Here is a 25331-nt window from a genome sequence, read left to right on the forward strand (position 1 = left end):
GGATTTCCAGCGGGAATGGAATCAGCCTGGCCCTGAGCCCCACGCCTGGCCCAGGACCCCTCGCTCGGCCATGCACCCCCAGCCCGGCCCTACGTCCCGAGCCACAGCGGAAAGATAAAGTGGGCTTCATTTAACTAGTCGCGGTCGCCTCCCAGCCCGCAGCCCTTCCCCGAGCCCACCGGACGCGCCCGCCCTTGAGCCCCAAGGCATGTGCAGCCAAGGGTCATTACCCCACATTAAAACCTCCCCGCCCCAAACCCCTTGTTTTCCCCACACTCCACCTCCTCCATTCCAAGAAACTCGGGCGACTCGATCCCAAGCCTCCTCGTAAGGCGTTTCAAAAGCACAGAACGCCAGGCACCGGCTTGACAAGGTGGGGTGACACTTCCTCCGCGGCGGGTCCCTTCCACAGCTGGCTCCCGCAGCTGGCCTAACGGCAAGGCACAAGTCTAGCTTACGTGTTAGGATCATGGTGTCCGGCTTCTTTCTGCACATCAAGTGCGGCAGGGGGCGACGGGAGCACAGTGAGGAAATCGAGGCAGCCGGAGGCACCTGGGCTCCCGCGCCGCGACAAACGGCGGCACCCAAGACGCGCGCCCCAGCGGTCCTCAACGCATCCTTGCTCGACTCTCGGTGCCACTCGCCACGGCCCAGAAAGAACGTGGGGTTTTTCAGAGATCGAAAAGAGAGAACGTTCAGGAAGCCGGGCGAAAAGCCCAGGATCGGTTGCTCCTGCGGTAAAGATGGGCCATAGCCCGGACTGGAGCGAAGCGCCTCCGCACAGGCGGCTACAACGCACTGCCTCCCGCGCGACCTCCTAGCCGCACCCTCCGGTTGGGCCCACCCCGAGGGGAGGGACTGGGCGGGGCAGCGCGGCTTCCTCTCCCCCTCTTGGGTACCCCACCGCGGCCTCCTGCAGACCCCAGGCTCCACCCCACTACCCCTGCCTCTCCCACTTGCTGGGTCCTCGCTCCTTCCCCGCGGCCAGGCTCACCAGCCACAGCCGCAGGCGGTCCTCTGACCCCGCCCGTCTTAACCCCGCCCCGCCCCGCCCGCGCCCGGCCGGAGCCGGAATGTTTCCCCCCGGCGGTGTGCACTTCAGCAGCAGCGGCCGCTTAAAGGTCTCCAACCTCTGGGGTCTGGAGCAAAGGCAAAGGATGTACCCTCGAGGCGTTTAGTAGTGCGGGAGGTCTCAGCTGGACAGCACGGACTTTCCCTGTTTTGTTTTGTTTTGGAGTTTAGCACACTTTGCTTAAATCTTTGTAATTCCCCCTTTCATTGTGGTAGGAATCGCATGAACAGAGGGGAAGCGGGAAAGTAGGGATAAACTATCCTTTTCTAATATGTAAAGTGGTGAAAGTACCTTCATTATTCATTCATTATTCATTGCTAAAGCCCGTAGGTGTAATGTAAGTAATTAACACTGCTGTAGAAAAGGATGAGTTTTAAGTTTTTGTTTCTTTTATTGATGAGAGGGGGGGGGAAGGGAGGGAGAGAAACATCGATGTGAGAGAGAACCTGCTGCCTCTTTGCCCTGCACCCTGACCTGAATTGAGCCCCCCGGGCCAGGACAGAAAGGATGAGTTTTTACTCCCCACGCCTTGAGTCTGCTGTGGGCCGTCCTGGCCAGTGTTTCCCAAATTCTGGCCCTTGGGCTACAACCTAATGGGGCTCCTGGAACTGGTAGGACCTGACCCGTGATTGCAGAGTTAGAATCTCTGATGGTGATAACTTCGTTTTTACAAGTAAGTGCTCAAGTGATTCTGATGGACTGTAACTTGAGGGTCCCTGACATACTAGGAAGCCTACCTTTTTTAAAGCTCATAATTGAATACAAACTCTGTAAGATTTTTAAAAATCCAAACCAGAGTTCTATGAAAATTTACTTTGGGGCTAATTGATTTTCTACTTATTACCTCTGGGCAAAGAAAACGACTAGTAACCTAAACCCCTTAACTCAACAAATGTATGAAGAGCATTTGCTCTGTGGCCAATTCTGTTCCAGGCTCTGGAGATGAAGCAGTGAGCAAAAAACAAAACAAAACAAAACAAACAAACCCGGCAAACATCCCATCCCTCCTGGAGTTTACTTCCCAGTGGGGAAGATGCACAATTAACAAGTGAAATACACGGTCCTGCAGAAGTAAGGCCTGCTTGAGTGTGGTTGGTAGGGTAATAATATGGGTGTGAGAATTTATAGTTTTAATTTGAACATGTTACCTGAAATGTCATATGGTGTGCTTGAGTGTGATATTGTTACATGATAAGATTTTGTAATAAAAGATTTTGTGATAAAAAAGGCACGTTACTTGTGCTGGACCCTCTGTGTGTAGTATCTTAGATGGCACTCTACAAAGCAAGGGGGAGGACAGAGGAGCTGGAGACAGAGTCTATTTTTAAATAGGGTTGCATGCAAATGGGAGAATTTAGTCTCTCTTAGTTTAAAATGTATTGATTTCATAGTCCTGTCTCAGTTTACATACACAAAATTCATTTTCATCCGTTTTTCAAAAACAAGATAAAAATGCTACTCCCACCACCCAGAATTAGGCTCTGACGAGTCGCATTTCAGGAGGCATGGGGCTTCTCTACTCAACAAATATTTTCAGGGCTTTTGCCTACATACAGTTGTTCCATAGGACAAGGGTCTTAGGTCTGGGTGGTTCTTAGAAGCTTGAAAAGTTAAAATGTAGCACAGTTTTTTGCAGACGCAGCACTAAACAGGATGACCTTGATAGGAACTCACCCAGATAGATAACTGCAGCCAACTGAAAAGAAGTTAACATGTAATTAACTAAAGACTGTATGTAAGCAATAGCTAAGCTTCTCTTTCCGGAGACAGAGCTTTGGATGTGAATCCCACCTTCCTTTACTTGCTTCAGGTAAATGAAGCTACCTAACATGTCTTGTTCTCAAATAGGACATCCCAAGTGATTGTATACTAGAAACCACTTAAGTTCAGTAACACAGCTGATGCGGACGCAAAGGTAAAGCAAGGGCAGGCCCATCTCTGCCTTCTCAGGGTTGACAGTCTAGTGGGGAGGTAAAAAGGGGCACATGGCAAAGGGGTGCTGTGAGAGCCAGGAAGTGGGGACCTGCTCTGGCCCAAGACAGGAAGAGAGAGCTGCCCACTGAAGTTTGCATGTTGAAGCAATGGTCAAAGCACCCACAATTGCTGGCAGGGGGGAGTTGGAGTCCAAGAGATGCTGGAAAAGTAAGGGCAAGAACTTTCGATTCTGGCATGAACAATGAGAAAACATTTTAATGGTAGGAGGCATCCCATGATCAAATTTGCATATATGTATATGTGTATATGAATAAAGGAATTTACCAGGGAGAGAGTGAATTCAGTCCCCCACTACCACAAATTCTGCATCGAGTTTCCCCCATTTGGGGAGATCGCAGGGGTCAGCACATCCGGAATGCAATGGGTGAGCCTCAGCCTGGGAAAACTGCCTTCCTGATCATGGCATCTCCCCTGCCCACTAAGTATCAAATTTGCATTTTGAAAAGATCATTCAGGCTGCAGTGTGTATTTCAGACTTGGAAATACAGAATATACCTCCTAAACATACAAATTTCCCTTATTTATTAAAAATCCAAACCTTAAAAATGTAGATATTCTAAGCTTCTCCTCCAGAGCATATCAGTTCTCAGAATAAGTTCTTAGATGTTTATTATTAGCTAGGAGAAGGTGCATTTTGGTTTAACTGGGTGTCTATGCGTCTGTGCAATCCCAACATACCCGCCCCCGCTAAGTGTTCATCTTTCCAGAATAACGCATACTAATATTTTTGTCTCTTCTTGCCCAAGCCTCATTCCTTTTTCCTAGATTACTGATGTCATCTTCTCTACTTCATTACATGATTCTGGAGATTTAAAAAAATTATTGATTGATTTGAGAGAGAGAGAGAGAGAGAGACATCAATTTGTTGTTCCACTTATTTATGCATTCATTGGCTGATTCTTGTATGTGCCCTGACCGGGGATTGAACACACAACCTTGGCATAGGGGGACGACACTCTAACCAACTGAGATATCCAGCCAGGGCATCAATTATTTGTTCTCTATGGCAGACTAGAAAAAAAGAAAAGAACAAAGATTTGACGCGAGGTCCTATGCTGTTCTCTTGTTTCCATGCTCTTCTCTGTTTGGGCATCAGCTGCAAGGGAGCTGTGCACAGGAAGAGCTGTTCCCTCCCTCTCTGGATGTTTTCACATTCAACTGTCATATTACCCAGGCAAGAAAACGCACACAGCCAAGTCCTAAACTGCATGGCAGATGGCTGAGTGACTAAGGACACCCTCTCACATTTTTTTCCACTACACTATGTTAAAAAAAAAAAAAGCAGCAAGTGTCTAAAGGCGCTCGGGCAGGTAATACTGGTTGGGAAAGCAAGCCACAGCAGGCAGGCGGGAACTGAAGCGCCCAGGACCCTCCCAAGGGGACAGCACCACCGAGGCCCCCTGGATTGTTGGCAGACATTGACACACTGACCTCCCTGCCTGGGGTTTAAAGAGTTTTCAAGATCTCCTAGATTTCTGTACTTTCATATTAAATCTACCAATTTTTAGATGCTGGTAACAAGTTTAAAACAATTTAAACCCATTCCAAGTAGTTTCAACTTCAGGCTTCATTTAGCCCTGGGGACAACTAATTTAAACCTCTGCTCTAGTGATATGAGCCAAGCAATCTCTTTGGAAATTTATTTCGTTCCCACAGGAACTAAGAGATTCCTGCCCTTGGAAAGTGTCGTAATATAATTTGTGTTCAATGCAGCACTGTGAAATTAGTGCATAAAACTTTTTATTGTCGTTCAATTGCATAAAATACTTTCATTTGTAATATTCATAGGAGATATGGCAAATAGAAAGTTTTGAAAATAATTTTTAAACAGTACTAATTTCAGAGAAGTACTGACATTCAAAATTTAATGCTTGTCCTTAAAACTTTCATTGATGCTTAAGTTCCAGTGACTCAAGTCCGGGCCCTTTCGCCACCGTGTACCCTGGTCTGTATTCTTTTCAGAAACGTTTAAAACCCAAATGCTAGAGGGGTAGGAGGGGGAAAGAGAAGAACAAGAGAGGCTTAAGTGGAGAAATAAATTCACCCCTTTTACATTTTACCCAAAGGAACTCTATTTTTCAGTAAAGCCTTTTTTGGACAATATTTTTTGGAAAATTTAAGTTTAAAATATGGGGAAGGTTTACTTAGCCTACCAGTGGCATTTTTAGTTAAGAGGAGGGGTCCCTTGTTTCTGTATAAATGTGATACAAGTGTCCTTTTTGGATAATCACTTAAACTCCAAATATGAGCCACTCTGGCATAGTACTTTAATCATTTAAAAATATTTTTTAACCCTTAGAAAAGACAGTGTGCTGCTGAAACAAAAATGAACATGAATAAATAAGTAACAGGGATGTAATCACAGCATGGTGACTCTGGTTAATAATAAAACATATTGTATATCTGAAAGTTATAAATTGTATAAGGCGATAGATGTTAACTAGAATGTGATCATTTCCCAACACATTATTGAATCATTACATTTTACATCTGAGACTCATATGTTAGATGTCAATTATATCTCAGTAAAAAATAACTTAAAACAACGAACATGAGGAGAGGGCTTGGAGGAGAAAGCTACCAGGTGGGACGTCGGAACAGATCCGGTTCTGCAGCAGTTCAGTGGAGGGCTTGCCCATGCTGAATTCTCCAGTCTGGTTTGATAAATCAACGGCATGCTATCCTGAAATACCAGTCGTTACAATACTTTTGCAGGATCTGCTTTTGAAGGCTATCTCATCTAACAGCTCAGGTAGTTGGTTATTAGCTCAAGGCCTCTCTGCTCCAAATGGCAGAGAGGTGAGCCCTGGAGGACTGGCCCCTGGCCAGTGCCCCCCCTCCCCCACCTGCCATCTGACCTTCACCAGAGACCGCTCGAATGCTTTCCTGCGGCCTCTGATAACACAAAAATCAAACCAAGTGAAAAGTAAAAGTTGGGATTATTTTTCTATGTTCTAGGAACTTGGCTATTCTAAGTACCTTATGTATGTAGAGTCATACAGATTTGTCCTTTTATGTCTGACCCTTTTGTTATTACGATTGAATATATTCATTTTTATAAATCAGTTATATATTTTAAAGTTGTCTACTTAATCATATGGCCCTTTTTTGATGAAGCATTTAGTCCTTTCATGCTGATTTTTAAATAGTATTTATACATTAGGGATATTAGTCATTTGCCATTTATTATAAAAATACCTTTACAAGTTTGTCCTCTGCCTTTTAAGCTGGTTTGTTTATGATATCAAAAAACAATCAACAAGATCCAAACAAAATTCAAAGGTCTTACTTATTTGTTTTTTTTTCAATTATTAACTAGGAGTTTACTTAAGAAGTTTTCCCTGCATGTTTTGAAAGCAGAAATGCTAAGACACAAAATCAATTTGCAAAACAAGGTCACTTAACAAGTGGGATTTTTGCTTTATTTTTACTAATAGGTTTTATTATTTATTCAAAAAAATACTTTAGCTGTCTTATCTGATTTTTCTATCTCCCCCAGCACCACAAATAAATGTGTTGCATAAAATGAGGTCTCCATAGAACCTGTTGCAAAAGCTGGGCAGGGTCAGGATATAAGTTGGAGACCTCGACACAGGCATTGAGTTTTTGAGAAACTTTCAGATTTTCCATAAGTGCAATGTGTGTGTGTGTGTGTGTGTGTACATATATATCTACTAATAAATAAAACCTGGACCACCTAAGAGGTTGTCTGGAACTAAGTACAATGCCGAAATACCCATGTTTAGCCTTTTACCTTGTAGGCAAAAAACATACTGTTTTCTACCAGCCTGTTTACAAGAGCCATTTACGTGGTTCCTTGTACATGCTGACATTTGAATCAATATCTAGCATTATAAGCACTTCCTGAAAGAAATTATGACAGCTTTGAAAATCTGAGTGCAATCATTCATAAGACTGTCCTTATTAAGGAGATGTTTGTGTTCATTTCGGTTGGGATTTGTTGCTGTTTCTTCATAGTAGATTGGTTCGTTCAAAAAAAAAATACTACAGCCTGGGTTTGGGCAATTGCCTGAAAAATAATAAACAGTTCTTTTTTCGAGCTGCTAACTACAGCATGTTGGCCATTATGGTGTTATTTCTGGAAACCCCTACACGGCTCCAGATCATTAACTGGCTTTAACAGTCGGCGGGAGGAGGGAGCTGCACGGAATCGTCGAGCTCGGCTCTTCATGCATAGCTAACTCGGGCAATTATCTCTAATGAATTCAGCTGAGTCACGTTGGACTTGGGGAGAATTTCAAGGCAAGAAATTATACATTTTTAAAAGTAGACCTGGTCATCAGGGTCGTGAATTGTGGAAGACCGATGTTTGAAGATTTTACCAGGAGAGAACAGACTAGATTGAATCTCTCCTATACAAACATTCTGTTGTTGAACAAACAACTGTTTTTGTACTGATTGTTGCCATCTTTTTGATGGGCTGACAAAACAAACAAATACAAAAAACCCCAAATTTCGAAAACCCGATTGAATTTGTACTTGAGTTCTCTGGGTTTGAATTAGAACAATAAATCTGTAAGGGTCCTAAAGCCCACGCGTGGGTAGAGAGATCTGATATAAATCGTGTTCCTGACTCGGTCAGACATAACCAGTGGCCGTGAGCTGCTCACATAATGGTTTCTCTCACTCCTTGGTTTGTTATTAAAATTTTATGTATAACATATATGATACGAAAGGGGACCTCCCAAAACCAGAATTTATTTATAAGAAATTGTGTGTTTATTCTTATGTGTTTCAATTTCTGTCACCTTCAAAGTACTCTCCATTTGGTGCAATACTCAAAACAGTCTTTAAACTCATCGATTTTGATGACTTTTAGTGCTTCTGCCGCTTTTTGTTTCACCTCTTTCAATCTTTTCCACATGAGGACTTTATTCATCCCAGGAAACAAACAAACAAAAAATTCACTCTGGGTGAGATCCGGTGAACAGGCAGGCTGGGGCAAGGGGGTCATGCCATTTTTGCTCAAAAACTGCTGAACCGTCAGCGCTGTGTGGGCAGATACATTCGTAAGTCACCCGTCATATTATGTATTACATAAATTATATATTATTATCTATAAGGATATATTTTATTATTTATAAATAAATGGATATGATTTACATGGTGAAACAAGGATGTTAGATCATTTAACTAAGGATTTTAAGTTGAAGACATAATACAATTTGGAGGTAAAAATTATTATTACAGACAGGGAATTCAACCCAGAGGATGCATTGCTTGCTTGATCTCACACTAATCACTGAAGAAGCAAGAATTTGAAGCTGACCATAAAACTCCTAGAAGGAAACAGGCAGTAAATGCTCTGGCATTTCTCTCAGTAACACTTTTTTCTGATGTATCTCTGTGGCAAGGGAAACACAACAAAAAATAAACTTTTTTTTTTGTAGAATGGGATTACGTTAAACTAAAAAGTTTTTGTGCAGCGAAGAAAACCATCAACCAAATGAATATGCAACCTACTAACTGGGTGAAGATACTCACCAATGATACATCTGATAAGGGGTTAATACCCAAAATTTTCAAAAAACTAATACAACTTAACACCCCCCCCAACAACCCAATTAAAAAATGGACAGAGGACCTGAATAAACAGATGGCCAATAGACATGAAAAGAAACGTGATGCCTCTGTCAGATGCAAATGAAAACCACAATGAGATATTACTTCACATATGTCAGAATGGCTGTCATCAACGAATCAGCAGGTAACAAGTGTTGGCAAGGATGAGGAGAAAGTGCAAGCCCTCGTGCACTGTAGGTGGCATTGCTAATTGGTGTAACCACTATGGAAAACAGTATGGAGGTTCCTCAAAAAATTAAAAATAAAACTACCTTATGACCCAGAAATTCCACTTCTGGGTATCTATCTGAAGAAATCCAAAATACTAATTTGAAAAGATAACATGTACTTCTATGCTCACTGCAGCATTATTTATAATAGCCAAGATATGAAAGCAGCCCAAGTGCCCACCAATAGATGCGTAGATAAAGATGTGGTACATATGTACAATGGAATAGTACTCAGCCATAAAAAGAATGAAAATATTACAATCTGAGAAAACCTGGATGAACCTAGAGGGTATTATGCTAAGTAAAATAAGTCAGACAAAGAAAGACAATTACTGTATGATTTCACTTATATGTGAAATCTAAAAACAAAACAAAACAAAACAAACAAACGAACAGACAAAACAAAATAGAAACAGACTCATAAAGAACAAATTGATGGTTACGAAATGGGAGGGGGCTTGGGGGACTGGGTGAAAAAGGTGAAGGAATTACAAAGTACGAATTGTCGGTTACAAAACAGTCATGGGGATGGTACAGGATGCCATAGGCAATGTAGTCAATAATATTGTAACAACTACGCACAGTGCCAGGTAGCTACTAGACTTATTGGGGGGGACCACTTCATAAATTATATAAATGTTTAACCTCTATGCTGTACACCAGCAACTAATATGAAATAATACTGAATGTCAGCTGTGAATGACAAGCAGTAAAAAATAGTAAGTTGAATCCGAGTCTCCCTGCGGTGACGAACACGGCCAGGGCTCTAAGGTCTGACCACGTGGGCACAGAGCACTGTTCCACGTCTCACCTCTCCAATACACAGTGCAACGCTGAATTAACATTCACATTCACGTCTCTGAATAGGGCTTTAAACACATCCAGCCTTCAACCATGCTGAACACAAAACGGCGGTGATAAGGAAAAAGCATCCACCAAGTAGATACCACGCCTCCCACCGATTCCAAACAGAAAGCTAAGCCCGCTGAGGGAGCTGTGAATGCCTGGGTTGTACCTGCTGTGGTGGGACTCTTCCCCCAACCCCGAAGGCCTGCTTCTCACGTTTCCTAAACCTGGACCAGGACCTCATTTCTCAGAAATCCACAAATTAGGCTTTTTCACATGTTCCTCCTTCACCATCACGGAGGCCTCACGAGGTATGTGGCGTGGTCTCTATACTTGCCCATGGAATGCAGACCACGCTGTTTGGTTTGGTAGAATGTCGAAGCTCTTCACGAAAATGACCTTCTTAAAAATAAACTTTTCTCTTCTTTTTTTTCTGTGTTGCTGCTCTCATTTCCCAGTCATATTTCGATTTTAACCTTCCTACCACATTTTTGAAATGGAATGTGTCTATCCTTGTTTGTGAGATTTCTTTCATGCTTTTCACTGAGTACTTTTCCACTTTTCCTACACTTAATCTTCCTCCTTTTTAAAAAAGATTTTTAAAATTTATTTTTAGAGAGAGGGAAAGGGAAGGAGAAAGAGAAGGAGAGGAACATTAATGGGTGGTTGCCTCTCACATGGTCCCCACTGGAAATCTGGCTGGCAACCTAGGCATGTGCCCTGACTGGGAATCAAACCGGCAACCCTTAGGTTTGCAGCCCGTGCTCAATCCACTGAGCTACACCAGGCAGGGTTTAATTTCCCTTCCTCCAAGAAACCTATTGTGATTATTACAATGGAACAGTCAGAGCAGCACTGAGAGGCACTTTGGACCCAAGCCTTTCCTCTCGGCGACACGAAGACTACTTTTAAAACAAATACCAAACTAATAAAAAAGATGACAATATGTGGTGGGCTGACTTGCTTTCTGGTGCTACAGTCTTTTTTGCATCTGACTCATTAGGTAGTCTGTCTGGTATGCAACAATACTCGACATTTGCAGTGCTCTTCAGTATAACTTTTAGTTTCTACAACACTCAATAACTGAGCAAGGTATTTTGTTGTATTTTCTTCTGACCTTTTTCTTCACTCACCTTCCTTCTTTTACCACCCAAATGTGTGTGTGTGTGTGTTGCCTTTTACATCCCCGTGACCTTCAGTGATTAGAATGTGGCCCGAGTGACTCGACTCTCCTTCCAAGGTGGGTGGGAAAAGGTCATGGAGCGTCAGTGAGTTCTTCGTGGGACAGTTGTTCACTCTGGAGTCTCCCACAGAAGAAGTTTGGCTACCCTGAGGCCCTGATGTGGAGACACAAAATGTAAAGACAGACAGAGAGACACCAGAGGAGCTCCAGCTGTTTGGGTTTTCCCAGCGCAGGCACCAGACACAAGAACGGAGAACCCTCGAAGAGCCCCCAGCTGCAGCTACCGTCTGACCGCAGCTGCTCCGGGGGCCTTGAGAAGGAGCTGCTTCGCTGAGCCCAGGTGTCTCCCAGGTCTGCCGGTAAAATAACTTCTGTTGCTGGATGCCGCTGTCTTGGGGTGGTTTGTTAGACAACTAGGTAAATACATAACTAGAACAGCCATGTTCTTCAACCAACATGCGGTTGAATCAGAAATCAGTAACAATGATATGTTTTAAATGTTGTAACTAATGATTTTAAAAAGTACACATCTCATGATTCAAGAAGAAACCATACTGGAAAACTTAAAATACTGAATGATGGTGAAAGTACTGCATATTTAAACCTGTGAGATATAGTGGAAGCTAGTATTTGAGGAAATGTATACATTTATTGCTTATATTAGCAAGGGAGGAAGGCTCAATGTGAATTAAGCACTCATCTTAGAAAAAGAACAAGAGAGTAAACATAAAGAAAGCAAAACAAAGGAGTTAATAAGCAAAGAAGCATAAATAATAAAATCAGAAGGTATGAGCAGGCACAGAAAACCCATGGTAAACAAACATGGCAATATGCTGACACTAATTAGTAATCCAAAATGCAAATCAAGGCCATAATTAGCTCCCATTTTAAGTATAGTAGACTTACAATTTAAAAGTCTGGCCAGCTGTCACTGATAAGTGTTATTAAGGATGTGGATGGAGAACCTGTATGTATTGCTCAGAGAAGTGCATATTGGTACAACCTTATCAGCAAATAATTTTGCATTTGTTTTAAAAGAACATTGTGCTGTGATCCAGCATTTCTGCTCTGAGGTGTATTCCCCACGGAAACCCTTGCCTATGCGCATGCAGACAACTTGAAAATGCTTACGGTAACATTCTGTTAAAACAACAGAGAATAATCCAAAGATCCACGGCCTGGAGAATGGACCTCTACAAATGGCATGTGTGCGCAGTGGAATGTCACACAGCAGTGAGCAGCACTGAGCGGTAGCCATGACCGACCACAGGGATGAGTCTCAGAAACAATTTGGAGGGAAGTACCAACACTAAAAATAAGGTGCTTATGCAGTAAAGGAATCACAAGAGGTGAAGGTCAGGATGCGTGCGACACTCGGGGTTGTGATCACTTCCGGAGCATGGCAGGGGCACGAGAGGTCTGGGGAAGAGAGCGTGGGCAGCTGTGACAAGGAAGGGACGTTCTAGTCATTTAGTTGACTTGGGGGTTAACAGCTGTTGTATTATTAAGCTTTATAATTCATATTCACATCTATTTTCTTGTTGGTATTCAACATTCTAATCTTCAGATTTTATCGAAGAAATAACACTGAAGAAAATTTATCATATTATACAAGAAATTCAACTTTAGAGTCTGATCCAGATTTGAATCCTGAAACTTCAACTTATTTGCTGCATTCCCTTGGAAAAAGTTACTTTATCTTCAAATCTTACTTTGGTCACCCATAACACGGGGATATAGTTGTGAAGATTAAAATAGATTATATTTATAAAGACCTTGATACATATTTATTAAATTAGTAAGCCATAGTAACTGAAACCTTAACTCAAAATCTACTTTTGTGGTGTGTGTGTTTGATCTTTAGGCTCTTAAATTATGTTTGTAGTTATAATTATATTGCTATTTTACCTGTGTCTTGAAAAGGCTTCCTTTTTCAGTTATTGTATTAGTAGTTCTATGTTGTTGTGTTGTTATTGAAAAGTCCCAGAACTTGTGAATTAGTGATGCTGAAAATGATAACCATTAACTTTTCAATATCTAAACTTATTTAAATCCCTGATGCCTGCCTTCCTCCTTTTATCTTTCTCTGCATTATCGAAATTAATATTGATAATTATACTAATGATAATAGTAGTGATAGTAATTTAATTCTGAAAGGGAACATCAACTTTTCAATGTTAAAGTTTATTCCTGTCACTTGGCATTTCAAACACAGGCTGTTCATATTTATTTCAATTCTATGCTGTTAAAAAAAAATATGTCTTGCTGCTATTGTTCACACTGTTAGAAAGTTTGAATTTGGGAGACTAGAGTCCACCGTAGGGTTACAGAAAGACGTATAATGCTCTGCAGCACCGAGAATCAGAGGGAAGAGCAAACCAGGAAATTTAACCTGAAGTCACGGTTCATGTGTACTTCAATTCTAGTTCTGACTTGACTTGGTCCTGAGATAGCCCCGCTCCTAAACGACACTGCGAAATCTGCCCTGAATTTAGAAGGAATGAAGGAACACTGCTCAATGTGGTAGAAACTTTAGATCTCTCTGGTATGATCAGTGTAATTTTAGGCAAAATGAAGACAAAAGCTTTTATCAGCATTCTTCAGTGTTGAACGTGACTCAATCATCTCACAGTTTATACAGTTTTTTCTCCTTTTGCCGGATAGAGTGGGTTTGCCTGTCTGCGTCCAAGAGCTGTCATGCAGTCAAAAATTTGTTTTCCCCTCATGAGGCTATAATAGAAACTGAACGAACCAGTTGAATTATTTGGACTTCTTTCTCCTAAGGACTTAGCTTCTAAACAATATTCTCAGTCTCCTGGGAGAGAGGAAGATCGAACCCAAAACTCTGGCCTAAATAAATCTCCAGTACAGAACTGAATACCAGAAAATGTGGGAACGGCCAGATTTCCCAAATTAGTATGCATAGACTTGTTTTTCCTCTTTTCAAAAAAACTTAATGCTTCTCTGTACCAACAGCTGTGTGACCCAAACTATTCTGTCCTAGTCGCTTTTATTCCCTCTATCACCAATCTCAGAGCTTAAAAACAGGAAAGGAAGTTCTTTCGTGCTGATTCGCAGACCTTACGCTCATTCAGACGGTGCCCCATCAGGATACTGCATGGTTCTGGAGCGGCAGGAGCCTCACCTGAAGATTACATGTGTGATGGAGCAGGTGCACCGCTCAAGACTAGGGTTCGACTAGTGTTGCCAGAGTCCTCTGTGATTGAGGAGAGCAGGGTGTCAGGATACGGAACATCCAATTTTGGCTGCTAGGCCACTATATGCTAAGCAGGGCCTACAGAGAGAAATGCTTTTCAACAACTAAATCCCGTGTGTGTGTGTGTGTGTGTGTGTGATTGTTTGCATGTGTGCATGTATTCACGTGTGTGCATGTGCCTGAGATACAAAAATGGGGTTTTTCTTAACGGGTGGCATCTGAGAACTTAAGAGGATTTTCCTGAAGACCTAACCTTAAGCTTTCACACTTGATGCTTTCACTTCTCACTCTTCCAGGCCTTTCCTGGGCAGCAAATACCCAGCTGGTGGGTCATGGGGCAGATATTTTTCTGGTACTGATTGAAAATTTCTCAGCAGAAACAAACTGCGGGAGGTACACACTCTCGTTCCTAGAGTCCCGCCGAAGCCTAGCCCCAGCGAGCTCTCAGAGTGTCTCCATTTGCCCTGCCTGCCTCAGATCCCACCCAAGAATCAAACTTTCTCCTCGCTTCTTGCTCATGCACAAACCCTGTTGTTCTCCCTTAATTTCCCTGAAATTCCAAAACAGTGCGACTAAGCTGCCCCGTTATTTTCTGAACGTTAATAATCATCTCATTTCCCACTCCCAGAACTTTTTCTGAAACATCCTCTTTCTTGCCTAGAGACAAACGACCCAATGTAACTCCTCGTGCTCCCTCGCCTTGTGTCGAGGCAATGTTCTGCTCATTGCCAGCCCATCAAATCTTGGTATTTCTTTCCTCACTGGCTACTTCTCATCTCTTTCAACTCAGTCCAACCCGGGTCCCTCTTCCTGGCTCCACACGGGTCTACCTGCACCTTCGCTCTTCCCAGACAAGCATGGACAGCATGAATATTTCTCAAGCTGTAGTTTACGGTTGATTACGTGATCCTTCATCTTCAGAAAGGCAAAGAGATCCTATAGACCTGGCCAGCCCGAGCACCAGCGGGAAGAACATCTGTGCATGGGAAGGGGTGAGGCTTACACAGCCGAAGCCTCGGCTGACTGGGGCTGGAATGAAACAGGTGATTGTGAGACCAGAGGCTCCATGAACAGTCGCCGGGGTCACGAGGCCTCTCGTTTGCACTTGGTTCGGGGAGACCTGCCTAAGTGACTTACTCTCTGAGTCTGAAGCTGAGACTTCATCTGCTGTAACCACAGCACTTGTTTATAGAACTCTTCCAAAGGATATAACAGGCACTTCGCGAGATCCGTTGGCTCTGGGCCACTATTAAATCGCCCATTCGTCTCCGGAGGGTGCAGCGTTGCCCGTAAAACCAGCAGCACCTGCATGTCTTTAGTGGTCTGGGGTGTATACACGGATGGGTGTGTGCGTGTGAAAACAGCCCCCCGCCCTGCTGCGCAGCTTAAGAGAAGTGTAACTAACAGGGCTACAGGCTGGGTTGGGGAAGCTCTATGACTACTTTTTGTTTTGTACATCCATTTGTTACAACCATTCTTTTTTAATTAAATAAAGCTCAATGAGTGTTTTCCTTTAAAATTCACCTCACCTTTAATGTTACCGAAGAGTCTGAGCCAAGGCGCACTGACGGAGAATGAGGACCCTGACGGTCTGCCCGGCAGGCTCCGTCACTCCTTCACAGCTGCATTTCTGTCTTCTAATTACATTAGGCGGCGATTGGGAGGATGGTGCCTAATAATAAGGGGTTCATTGTCTCTCTTTCTCCCTTCGTCGCCAATACTCTAATTACTCAACTATATTGCACTTTACAAGGAGCTTTGGAGGAGCCGTGGCGTGGACCCCTGGGCATGCGGCTCGCTGGGACAGACACGGGATTGTGAGACGCAGGGCTGGCTGTAAAAGAGAGGGCCTGGATGGCTTTCATATCCTGTTCGACAGGAGCATGACAGATTAGCGGGGGACTCCTTCCTTCTCAGGAAACCAGGCCTCTGGCTACAGCTTTGTCTTTAGTTCAGTCTTAGATCTTTATAAACACTTTCCTCCTGAACTTTCAAGGACCCGTGCTTTTCAGCAACAGTTTAATGTGCACGCAGCGAAAACTCAGATAAAGGGCTCAAGCGCAAAGTCTTACTGAAGGGTCTGATTTCTCCATGTGCTTTCTAAACTCAGACTTCGAATCCAGAAAAAATATTTCAACAGTGAGCTTTTCCACTGGAGAAAAAAATACCAGCCCTGAGAATGCATGAGCGTCTTTACGTAAAATTGAATCTCAGTTGCTTTAAAGAAATACAACAACTTACTGCCCTCCATTAGGGGCAGGCTGTAGGCGAGGGGCTCAGTGAAGCATCTTGGGTAAGAGCCATGCGAAGGCGGAGGGGGCAGGGCGGTTGGCAGGGCATAACTCAGAATTACCGGGAATGGAGCAGAACCGCCTGATGACGGAATATCTGGGGAAGGGGAACTGTGTGGGGGGGGATGTGAATCCCTGTGAGACATGGATAAACACTTGTGGGGCAAATGTCTGAAGAAAGTGGACATATAAGAAGACTCGCCTCCATTAAAAAAACACACGCTATTTACTTGGGAAGACAATATTCACACGTGTCAGTGCCCCCTTAATCTGCCCATGTAATCAAATACCAATAAAAACAACAGTATTTTAAGATTAACGATCACTGATAGACATTGAGTGACATCAAGGTCATGCACTTGCTGAGTGTTTTCATCTCTTAAATAGTTTAACCCCTACAATGATCTCATGATTATTTATATCGCCATTTCATGAATGCGGAATTTAAGCAGAAATTAAGCAACTTGCTTAGGGTTGCACAGCCAGGGAACACCAGAACTGAGATTCACACCCAAGGAGGCAGGCTCTAGGGCAGGGGTGTCCAGCCTTTTGGTGTCTCTGGGCCGCACTGGAAGAAGAGGAGCTGTCTTGGGCCACACATTAAATACACTGCGGCATCTAATCACACACACACACACACACACACACACACACACACACACACCTCATAATGTTCAAAGTAAATTTATGATTCTGTGTTGGGCTGTCTTCGCAGCCATCCTGGGCTGGATGCAGCCCGTGGGCTGCAGGTTGGACACCCCTGCTAGAGTTAAGCATTATCCGTAGTTTCAACTCAGTGGGGTGGAATAGAGAGCCTAGAAATGGACTCAAATGGAAGAACGTAGCGTTACGACATGTGGCACTGAATTAGGGGAGGAAAAACAGATGATCAGTTAACACCTGACGATGAGACAGCTAGGTAGCCCGCCATCTGGAGACAAAGTCGAACCGTAGCCCACCCTTTACACCAAAGTATTTGTCAAATGTATCAGAGGCTAAAAAGTGTAACAGGAAAGACAAACTACCCAAAGAAAATCTGGATGACTGGCAGAAGTTGGGAGAAGACAACTTTAAGCTTTATTCTATTTGCATTTACTGTCTGTGGAAATGGTTTATTTTAAAAGAGAAAGAAAGGACTGGTAGGGCTGTCGTGTACGTGCGCATGCGTGTGTGTATACGCACGTGTGAATGAATGAGCTAGGGGCGTTGAACCCCGGTCCCGAAGGAACAGACCTCTGAGGATTCACTCCACCCCAGGGAGACGGCGCTGCCCCGTGTCTGTGTCTACGTGGTATTACGGATGGTTCACTTTTACAGTTTCCTGTTGACTGAACAGTGTGGACTCTCCCTCTAGGTTACTAAATATAGTGTCTGCGTTGCTCTGAGTGAGAGACGGCTGGACTCGGAGGCACGCTGTGCGGGGAAAGGCCGGTCCTTCCGAGAAGTGCATCACCCCCCAAAGGTGGAAATTACGTCCGGTTTTCTCAAGGTCTCATATCCTCGTGCATGAGAAGTGCTCTGAAACAGCCGAGAGGACAGTCTGCATTGGTCGTCGCTCACGACGGTCGACAAGCTTGTGCGCTTTTCTCGACAGATACAAACCGTTCATTTGGGCTTGTGTGCAAGTTTCTGGCTAAGACACAATAATTCTGAGTTTATAAACCCAAAAGAAGGGACTCAATATACTTGATTAGTTTCAACATTATCTCAAATGAACTTTAATTATAGCATCTTTGTGTAGTGAGATTACAGGTTATTCTCAGTAAATGAAGTCATGGTTTTAATGTCCATGGAATATTGGGGCAACTGTTAAAAGTGAATTATTCCCAGTTAAGTATCACATTTTGGAAACCTGACTGTTATCTTGAATATGAAATGAATATTGTGTTTTCAGTATGTTTCAGTGTGATGGTCATAAACAGCCCCCTGGGACTTCATCAATTATCCAGGAAGCGGCTGCCACTTTGACCTTGGGGAATGAGCTGGTGAGAGGAATTTGTTTTAAGCTTATGATATAATGAAACTTGGTAACTATTTTGACCGCTACACACTTTTGGGCATATTCCTTCCCCGTGTGTTGCCTCTGAACGTTTCCCCTCTCTTGGGAATGTTCTGTTCTCTGCTTTAAAAAATGTAAAATTCATGGTTTATTACACAGGTACATGTTTAATGTAGAAAAGTAGATTGTACAGATGATCAAGGAAGAAAAAAAAACCCCACTTTACCTTCCGTCCTAAAATAAGCACTGTTACTATTTCAGTATATAGAGAAAAGAATCTTCTTATAGCAATCAGGGTTTTTTTTTTTTTTCAAATTAAAAACCTTATACATATAAAGCATGCTCACATTGAAAAAAATCAAACATTGTACAACCGAATGAACTAAAAAGTGAAGCTCCCTCATCTGTGGTGGTAGCTAGTATGATTATTGAGATAGTTTTTTAAAAATATTTTTAAAATTTATTTTTAGAGAGAGGGAAAAGGAAGGAGAAAGAGAGGGAGAGAAACATCAACTGGTTGCCTCTTGTACATGCCCCAACTGGGGACCTGGCTTGCAACTCAGGCATGCGCCCTGATTGGGAATCGAACCAGCAACCTTTTGGTCTGCAGGTTGGTGCTCAATCCACTGAGTCACACCAGCCAGGGCTGAAATAGTTTCCTCTTCAACTACTAGCATGTTATAAATATTCTCTCTGTATATGTACGCATATGTATAAAACATTCTTCTTCGTTCACAAATGTTTATATTCACACGCTTGATTCCTAAGGAAGTATATAACGTATAGGTCTTCATGCCACTGTATACAGAGGTACCCAATTTCTTTCAAAGTCTGCGTAGGATTGTTATGTGGATTTACCCTAATCCCTTACCCAGGCCTCTGTTGGAGGACATCTATAATGTGCTCAGTGTTTTGCTGCTGCATCTCTGCTTCCGTGAGCATCCTGTGCACGCAGGTTTTGTGTGCTGAGCGCGTGGCAACAGAACCTCCTTCAAAGGACAAATAGAGGGAGACTCAACGGTCGGCACCGACACTTGCGCTCCCCGTATATTTCACATCTCATTGGAACAGTTTAATAATTTGAAGGCCCTCATCATGACTTTGTTAAAAATCTTGCTAATTTAGCATTTCCCTCAAGTTTGAGGTCTCCTGGTAAATAATGCCTAGCGATAAAAATGCAGTAAAGCTGTCATTTAACAGTTCAGATGAAGAATAAAAGAGCCGAGAGCCAAGGGCCAGTGGTAACTTTATCTGAATGTATTAGCGGCAAGCCAAAGGCCTATAAAAACGGACTGAGAAACCCCTCAATGAGTTTTTGTTTCATAAAACTGCAACATGTAAAGGTAGATGAAAAAAGAGGCTAATCTTGTTTAGTTTTTCATTCTGACTCCTGCTTTTTTAGGGTAGTTTAAAAGTAATGTGCTCTCTCGATTTAGTGTGTCTGGAGTCTTCCTTCTCTGACTTTTAAAACTGGAAAAATGTGGCCATTTATTTTCCTGTTGTTGGCTTAATTAGTAAGGGGAATCAACCTGGCAACTTGCAAAGATGTGACTACAGTATTTGAGATTAATGATCTCCAAAATATGGCACTATTTGTTTTTACTGGAAAGTTTTTTTTCAATGAACATATTACTAAGCTTACTGTTAACCAGTTGCTCGAACCCTCACCCCAAGCCGCATCCTGGCATGATTTCCTATCATTGTATCATGGCCAAAAGGCCACCCCAAAGGATCCAAGTCACAGTGCCACAAAAGATATTGGGAACATAGTCTGTTTTGTGCGGAATTTCTTCCCGCTGTGCTGGATGATTACAAGGTTACAAGGTTAGAGTGTGCTGGACGCACCACATACTTTGTATATATTAGCTCCAACTTTGCCTTCCATTGTTCTGCCTTGTGAGAGGCCTGGAGGAAAACTCTTCCTTCCCGCCAAAGCCTAGAGAAACCCCTCGACTATTTTCTCTTGGACATTCTGACTCTCCAGTCATTGGTGGCCTGTGTGTTCATACGCTTCTCATCCTTTCCTGCCAGGGCTTAATCACCGTTGTTGGTGAGGAGCAGGAAAGGGTGGGCTCCTACATTTATAAAGTCTGGAATGAAAGGTCATAAAAAATCCAACTGTTCCTGTATGTGACCTGGCTAAAGAGACTGTTTGCAACCCTAAGTCAGGGGTTACTGGCGGAAGGCTGGCGGAGAGCATCCCTAGGAGGGATGCAGCCAGCATGTAATACGGTTCCAAGGTCTACCCCGGAGCAACCTGATGCCCCTGCCCCTTGGACCGCAGTCAAGGTAGATTTTCAGAGCCAAACTCAGGGATGAAAAGAATAGCAGCCTTCCATTGCTTTTATGAGGAAGTAAACTATTTTTTCAGGTATGAAGGTCAGACTACGACACGAGGATTAAGGGCAGTGGCTGGAATCTGATTCCTGGACAGGAAGCGTAAACGGCTGGGTGGATGGTGCGCGTGCAGAGCCTCCAGACTGGCTTACCTAGAGCTCTCTGGGGCCCGCCATGCGTATCAGGTTGCACCGACTTCGAGAACTCAATGACCTAAATCAGAAGTGGGCTGCATACTTCTCTGCACCATAATCTAAAAATCAAATCCCAGGATCCAACGCAACTAGCCTTTCCCCTTTCAGGTGGAAACGATCGAGGAAGTCTGGAACGCTGAGACAGTAAGAACTCAGAGACATTAAGAATTTTTGGTGGCAAAGAAAAAAACTTACATGCCATTTGAAGAGGCGGGGCTAAAGGAAGAGCAGGAATGGAAAGTGAAATGGAGCCTGGAAGAGTGAGGGAGGAAAAGACGGCTCAGGAGAGAGAAGAAGAAATTGTGTTTTTGCAAGGGAGAGCCTGCTAGTAGTTAGCTCCAGAGGGCACAATAAGAATAAGTAGAGTAGAAAAAAAGGGGGTGGGAGTCAGTGATTAAAGGTTATTTAGCATTTGAAAAATAACAAAGCATTGGTTATAGCCACGTAGCTATTTATTGCCTACCAAATCACAGGCCTACTGAGCTTAATTGAGTAAAGAATGGTTAGGAGGACTGTCTCCACACAGAAATAAAAAATGCATTGTGGTGGTGATGGGGTGGGGGGGTGAGTGGATGGGGGGAGGGGCAGGCTGCAATTTAAAGGAGGAATTCTTCCAAAATGCGGTTCTGAGCCCTAGCCGTTAAATGTGTAACACGGTGACTATACAGTATTTAAATTACACCTAAGTGTAAGTCCTTAGAGATTCTCTGGTAGACTTTTCACACTCTGAGTGGGAATTTAGCTTGTATAATTTTTATTATTTGGATCACAATTATATTCTTTTTTCCTTTCCCACCAGATCAATTTACAGTTTTCCTTTCAATTTTTTATTTATCACAAGTAATAACTGAATGACAAAAATAACATTTTAAAAGAGAAAATATCTCTTACCAGTTTAGTTTACTCGCTAGTTTACAGTAGTAGAATTCCTTGAAACTGGATACCATGGGAATATTTCAGGGTTTGGAACTTGCGTGGATAAACCAGCTGGGCTTTGTTTAAATTTTAAAGCCTTCAAATATTTCAGTGAAAGAAACCCAAGATATCTTTTTTAATAGATGCCAAGAGGTCACATTTTTATTGGTTCATCTGTGTGTCATAGAAAGAGTCCTTCATATTTTTAACCATAGTAGGCCTCTAGGTTCCCAGCCCTATCACCTCATACCATCAAGAAAGGTTAATTGTGAGTCTCACTTCTATTAAGTATAGTGCTTATTTATGGGAGCCACATTTAGTCGGACTTGTTCGGCTTTCTAGTAATAGGAATGTAATAAACAAAAGAGGCAAGATTTTACGGCGAACTTGCTCTTCGTGGAGTAATCAGGTTGCATTTTAATTTAGAAGCACTTGCGTGAAAATACTTTGAGTATGTGGGGGGAAATCAAAATTATTCAACTGTACCTGTCTTCTAACTTTTTAATTAAAAATTAATTTATTTTAAAATTACAGCTGACATAACAATATCATATTAGTTTCAGGTGTACATCATAGACCCATGACCTTCACTCTCAGCCACAGCGGAGGGGAAAGTTGTCAGACAAGGAAGGAGGCCAGGTTTCTGGGACAGATGAAAAAAGGGGGAAATGCACCACATGATAACCTGCTTGTTCTCTCCTGGGCCAAACAGTACTTTAAGCGGAGTATCTGCGACACCTGAGATCCTTCCCACGGTGATGGAACATTCTAAAGGGGGGCACGCACAAGTATTTTCAGCCATGTCCCTGCTTCTCTCCCGACACTCCATCCGCAAGGTTTCTGCACTTCATCTTCATTGCTAGTTCCTGCTCACAGGCAGTACACACACCCATTTTCTCTCTCTGGACGTCTCTCTCGTTTTCCTTGGACATCTCTGCATCCTAGGGCAGCGTTTAGCCTCCTAGTATGAAAGAGTGAGCTGAATCCGGGCCCGCCCAGCAGAGCCCACAGAAACAGGACTGGTAAGCGCTGAGTCCCCGCCCAGACGCGAGTGCCCGAGCCCCTGGGGTAAGAGGTGCCAGGTCTGGGAACCAGAGTTGTATTCATGTAAACAGCTGCGGAATCTAGCAAGGAAATTTATCTAATTAGCGAAGCAGGCAAAGATAGGGTTTTTGGCTTCAGATTCAAATTCCACTGTGTGATTCTAAGGTGGAGAGTGTTTTGTTATCTACCCACATGGGACTGATTTCCCTCTTAGGCCTCTAAGTCAAATACCAGCACTGTGGCAGGAGCCCAAGAAACTGTAAGAGATCGAGGCAGAAACTTCTCATGCGTCCACTCCCCAAGCTCTGCGCTCACAGTTTCCAAGTGAAATTCAACCAGGGGGAGCAAAGCTGGGTACATCGTACTGCTCCCCTTGCTAGGCAGCGATGTTAGCCACCCCAGAGGCCCGGGACTGGGTCACTCAGAATGACTCTGGGGCACTGTCGTCTATCAAGAAATTGGGAGGCAGTTAAACATTCTGGCTCTGAGGTCTCGGTACGGGTGGAGCAGCGCCTCCGTTGGCCCTCCTTGCTCTGTGCCCCGACTTGAAGCCTGAGAGCCCTCTCCCTTGCTGGAGGCACCATCTCATTCAACATCCTCTCTTTTGTTTATCTATTATGCAACTTGTATATGCATCACCTCAATTATAAACCCAGACAGGGGATTTCCCCTCCCCAAGCCCCCGTTCCCCATCATCTCATAGCGTTCCTGGGTGAGCTGGCACTCATCCTACAGAACAGGTCCCACACATGTCCACCGTCTCTCCGGGCGTCATCCAGGGGAGGGTCTGTCTCCACCCTGGAGCCCTCGGTGGGTTAGCTGATGCACGGTCCGTGGAATGTTCTTCCAACTGCTGTGTGAGTCTGAAGGGCAAATGGCAAAGAACAGGAAAGGAGGAGACAGAGGGGAGGAGAGGAAACCCAGCAAGAAAAGGGGCAGGGGGTGACCAGCTTCAAGCCATACACCTTTGAATCATCAAGAACATCTCTGAGGAGTGGACTGAGTGCTGTTTGACTCAGAGAGTAAGTATTCCTGGACCTGTCTCAGCTCGATGTGGAACCTCGACACGCTTCTCATCGCCTGCACGCGGTTCTCAGGGGTGCTGCCCTCCCGGAGTTGGTGGCTAGGCTGTCTCATCTCCACTGCACCTCGCCTCCAAGGGGCGAGCCTTGGGAACCCCTCCTCCCTTTCTCCTCGCTTTTCCTCTCTCTCTCTGTCTTCCTTGGTCTTAGTGAAGCCCGCAGAAGGATTAGGCTTTGAAACCACAGAAAGCTGATTGCATATTAACTCTCTGTCCAAAGAGAGGACTTTCACCAGGGAGGGCAGAGGGACAGGCAATAACTGTCACTGTCCTTTAGTGTTTGGGGGAAGTACTTTGTGGAGGAGGCGGTAGTGATCAGGATGGATTTGGGGGGTTGGGCGTGGGGAAGATGGGCCTATAAAAGATGATTCTGTTTCTAACTTAATTTTATCTAGTTTCCCTCCTCACCCAAGATACCACCTATGTGTACATGAAGCAGAACTGAAACCTTGATGAATACATTTGTTAACAACTCTGGCTTAAGAGCGGCCACCACAATAAACCTGGAGGTTCTAAGAGCAGTTTTCATTGGAGCGAAAGCCTGATGGTGATCTTCTAGCCTAATCTGTGGGTGCTTTTCAGAGAAAAATCCTGCCCCTAATTCTGATCCTAACTTAACCCCCACCCCCCACCCTTGCACTTCTGGCGCGAGACTGACTGCCTGACATGCCCCCGTTACTTATGGAAATGCATCGCATCCCTGAGAGGGAGCATTCCCTGGCTGGTGTCCTCTCTGAGATAAAGGACATGTCAAACGGCAGAGTGTTTCTGAACCTGTGCACTATGAGCCCTTGTTAGGAACCTTACGCTTCTTATGAAAGGCCCACAAATCAATATCTGTTGTGTTTGTAGGCTGAAGGGCGGACTATTTCACTTAGATGTGTAAAATGCAGGTAGATGATTTTGTGATGATTCAAATACAAATTCATTTCCAAGTGTACCAAATTTATAGCAGCTTTTTTTTGGTACCATATTTCCATCAACAGGGAATAAAAGTACAGACACAGTTCTGTGGGGATTTACAAGAGTTTTTTCCTTTAATAAAGAATTTATGCCTGAAAGGTTAGGAACCACTGCTAACGAGGGTCTGCCTAGGTACAGAGACGTGATAAAACCAGGCGCTATAGTTACTGTTAATGGAACAGCTTTACTACCTAAAAGAAACACCATAAGGAGTCCATGAAAAGATAAACAAATGCATGGCTTGGCAGAGAAACTAAAACAATTTTGGAGATTGATGAATATTAAAGTAAAAGCAGCTATTGTCTTGGGAACTAAATGGTGGCAGGCTGTAGTTTAAAACAAGTGGGTCTGGGAATTCTTAGACACTTATCACCTTGGCAG

At 43.5% G+C, this 25331-nt stretch overlaps 1 protein-coding gene and 1 non-coding gene across 5 annotated transcripts in view; both read right to left on the minus strand.

The window, feature by feature from the left end:
- Positions 1-25331, minus strand: part of DLC1 (DLC1 Rho GTPase activating protein) — a 340054-nt gene that overhangs the window by 43555 nt on the left and 271168 nt on the right. Inside the window, exon 1 of one of the 4 annotated variants that reach the window (XM_045821284.1) lies at positions 459-982. The exons of 2 other annotated variants lie outside the window; for them this stretch is intronic. In XM_045821284.1, the coding sequence (XP_045677240.1) occupies positions 459-495 (37 nt within the window). In that variant the 5' untranslated portion in view covers positions 496-982. Of the gene's footprint in view, positions 1-281; positions 983-25331 lie in introns of those variants that run through there. One more of the 4 variants, XM_045821282.1, reaches the window with a different exon arrangement.
- On the minus strand, positions 3331-3493 carry LOC123807845. Its single transcript, XR_006783719.1, has one exon. It is a non-coding gene; the product is annotated as a U1 spliceosomal RNA (small nuclear RNA).

This window comes from Phyllostomus hastatus, unplaced genomic scaffold, assembly GCF_019186645.2.
Source record: "Phyllostomus hastatus isolate PE091 unplaced genomic scaffold, TTU_PhHast_1.1 phas_scaffold_46, whole genome shotgun sequence".
NCBI classification, from domain to species: Eukaryota; Metazoa; Chordata; class Mammalia; order Chiroptera; family Phyllostomidae; genus Phyllostomus; species Phyllostomus hastatus.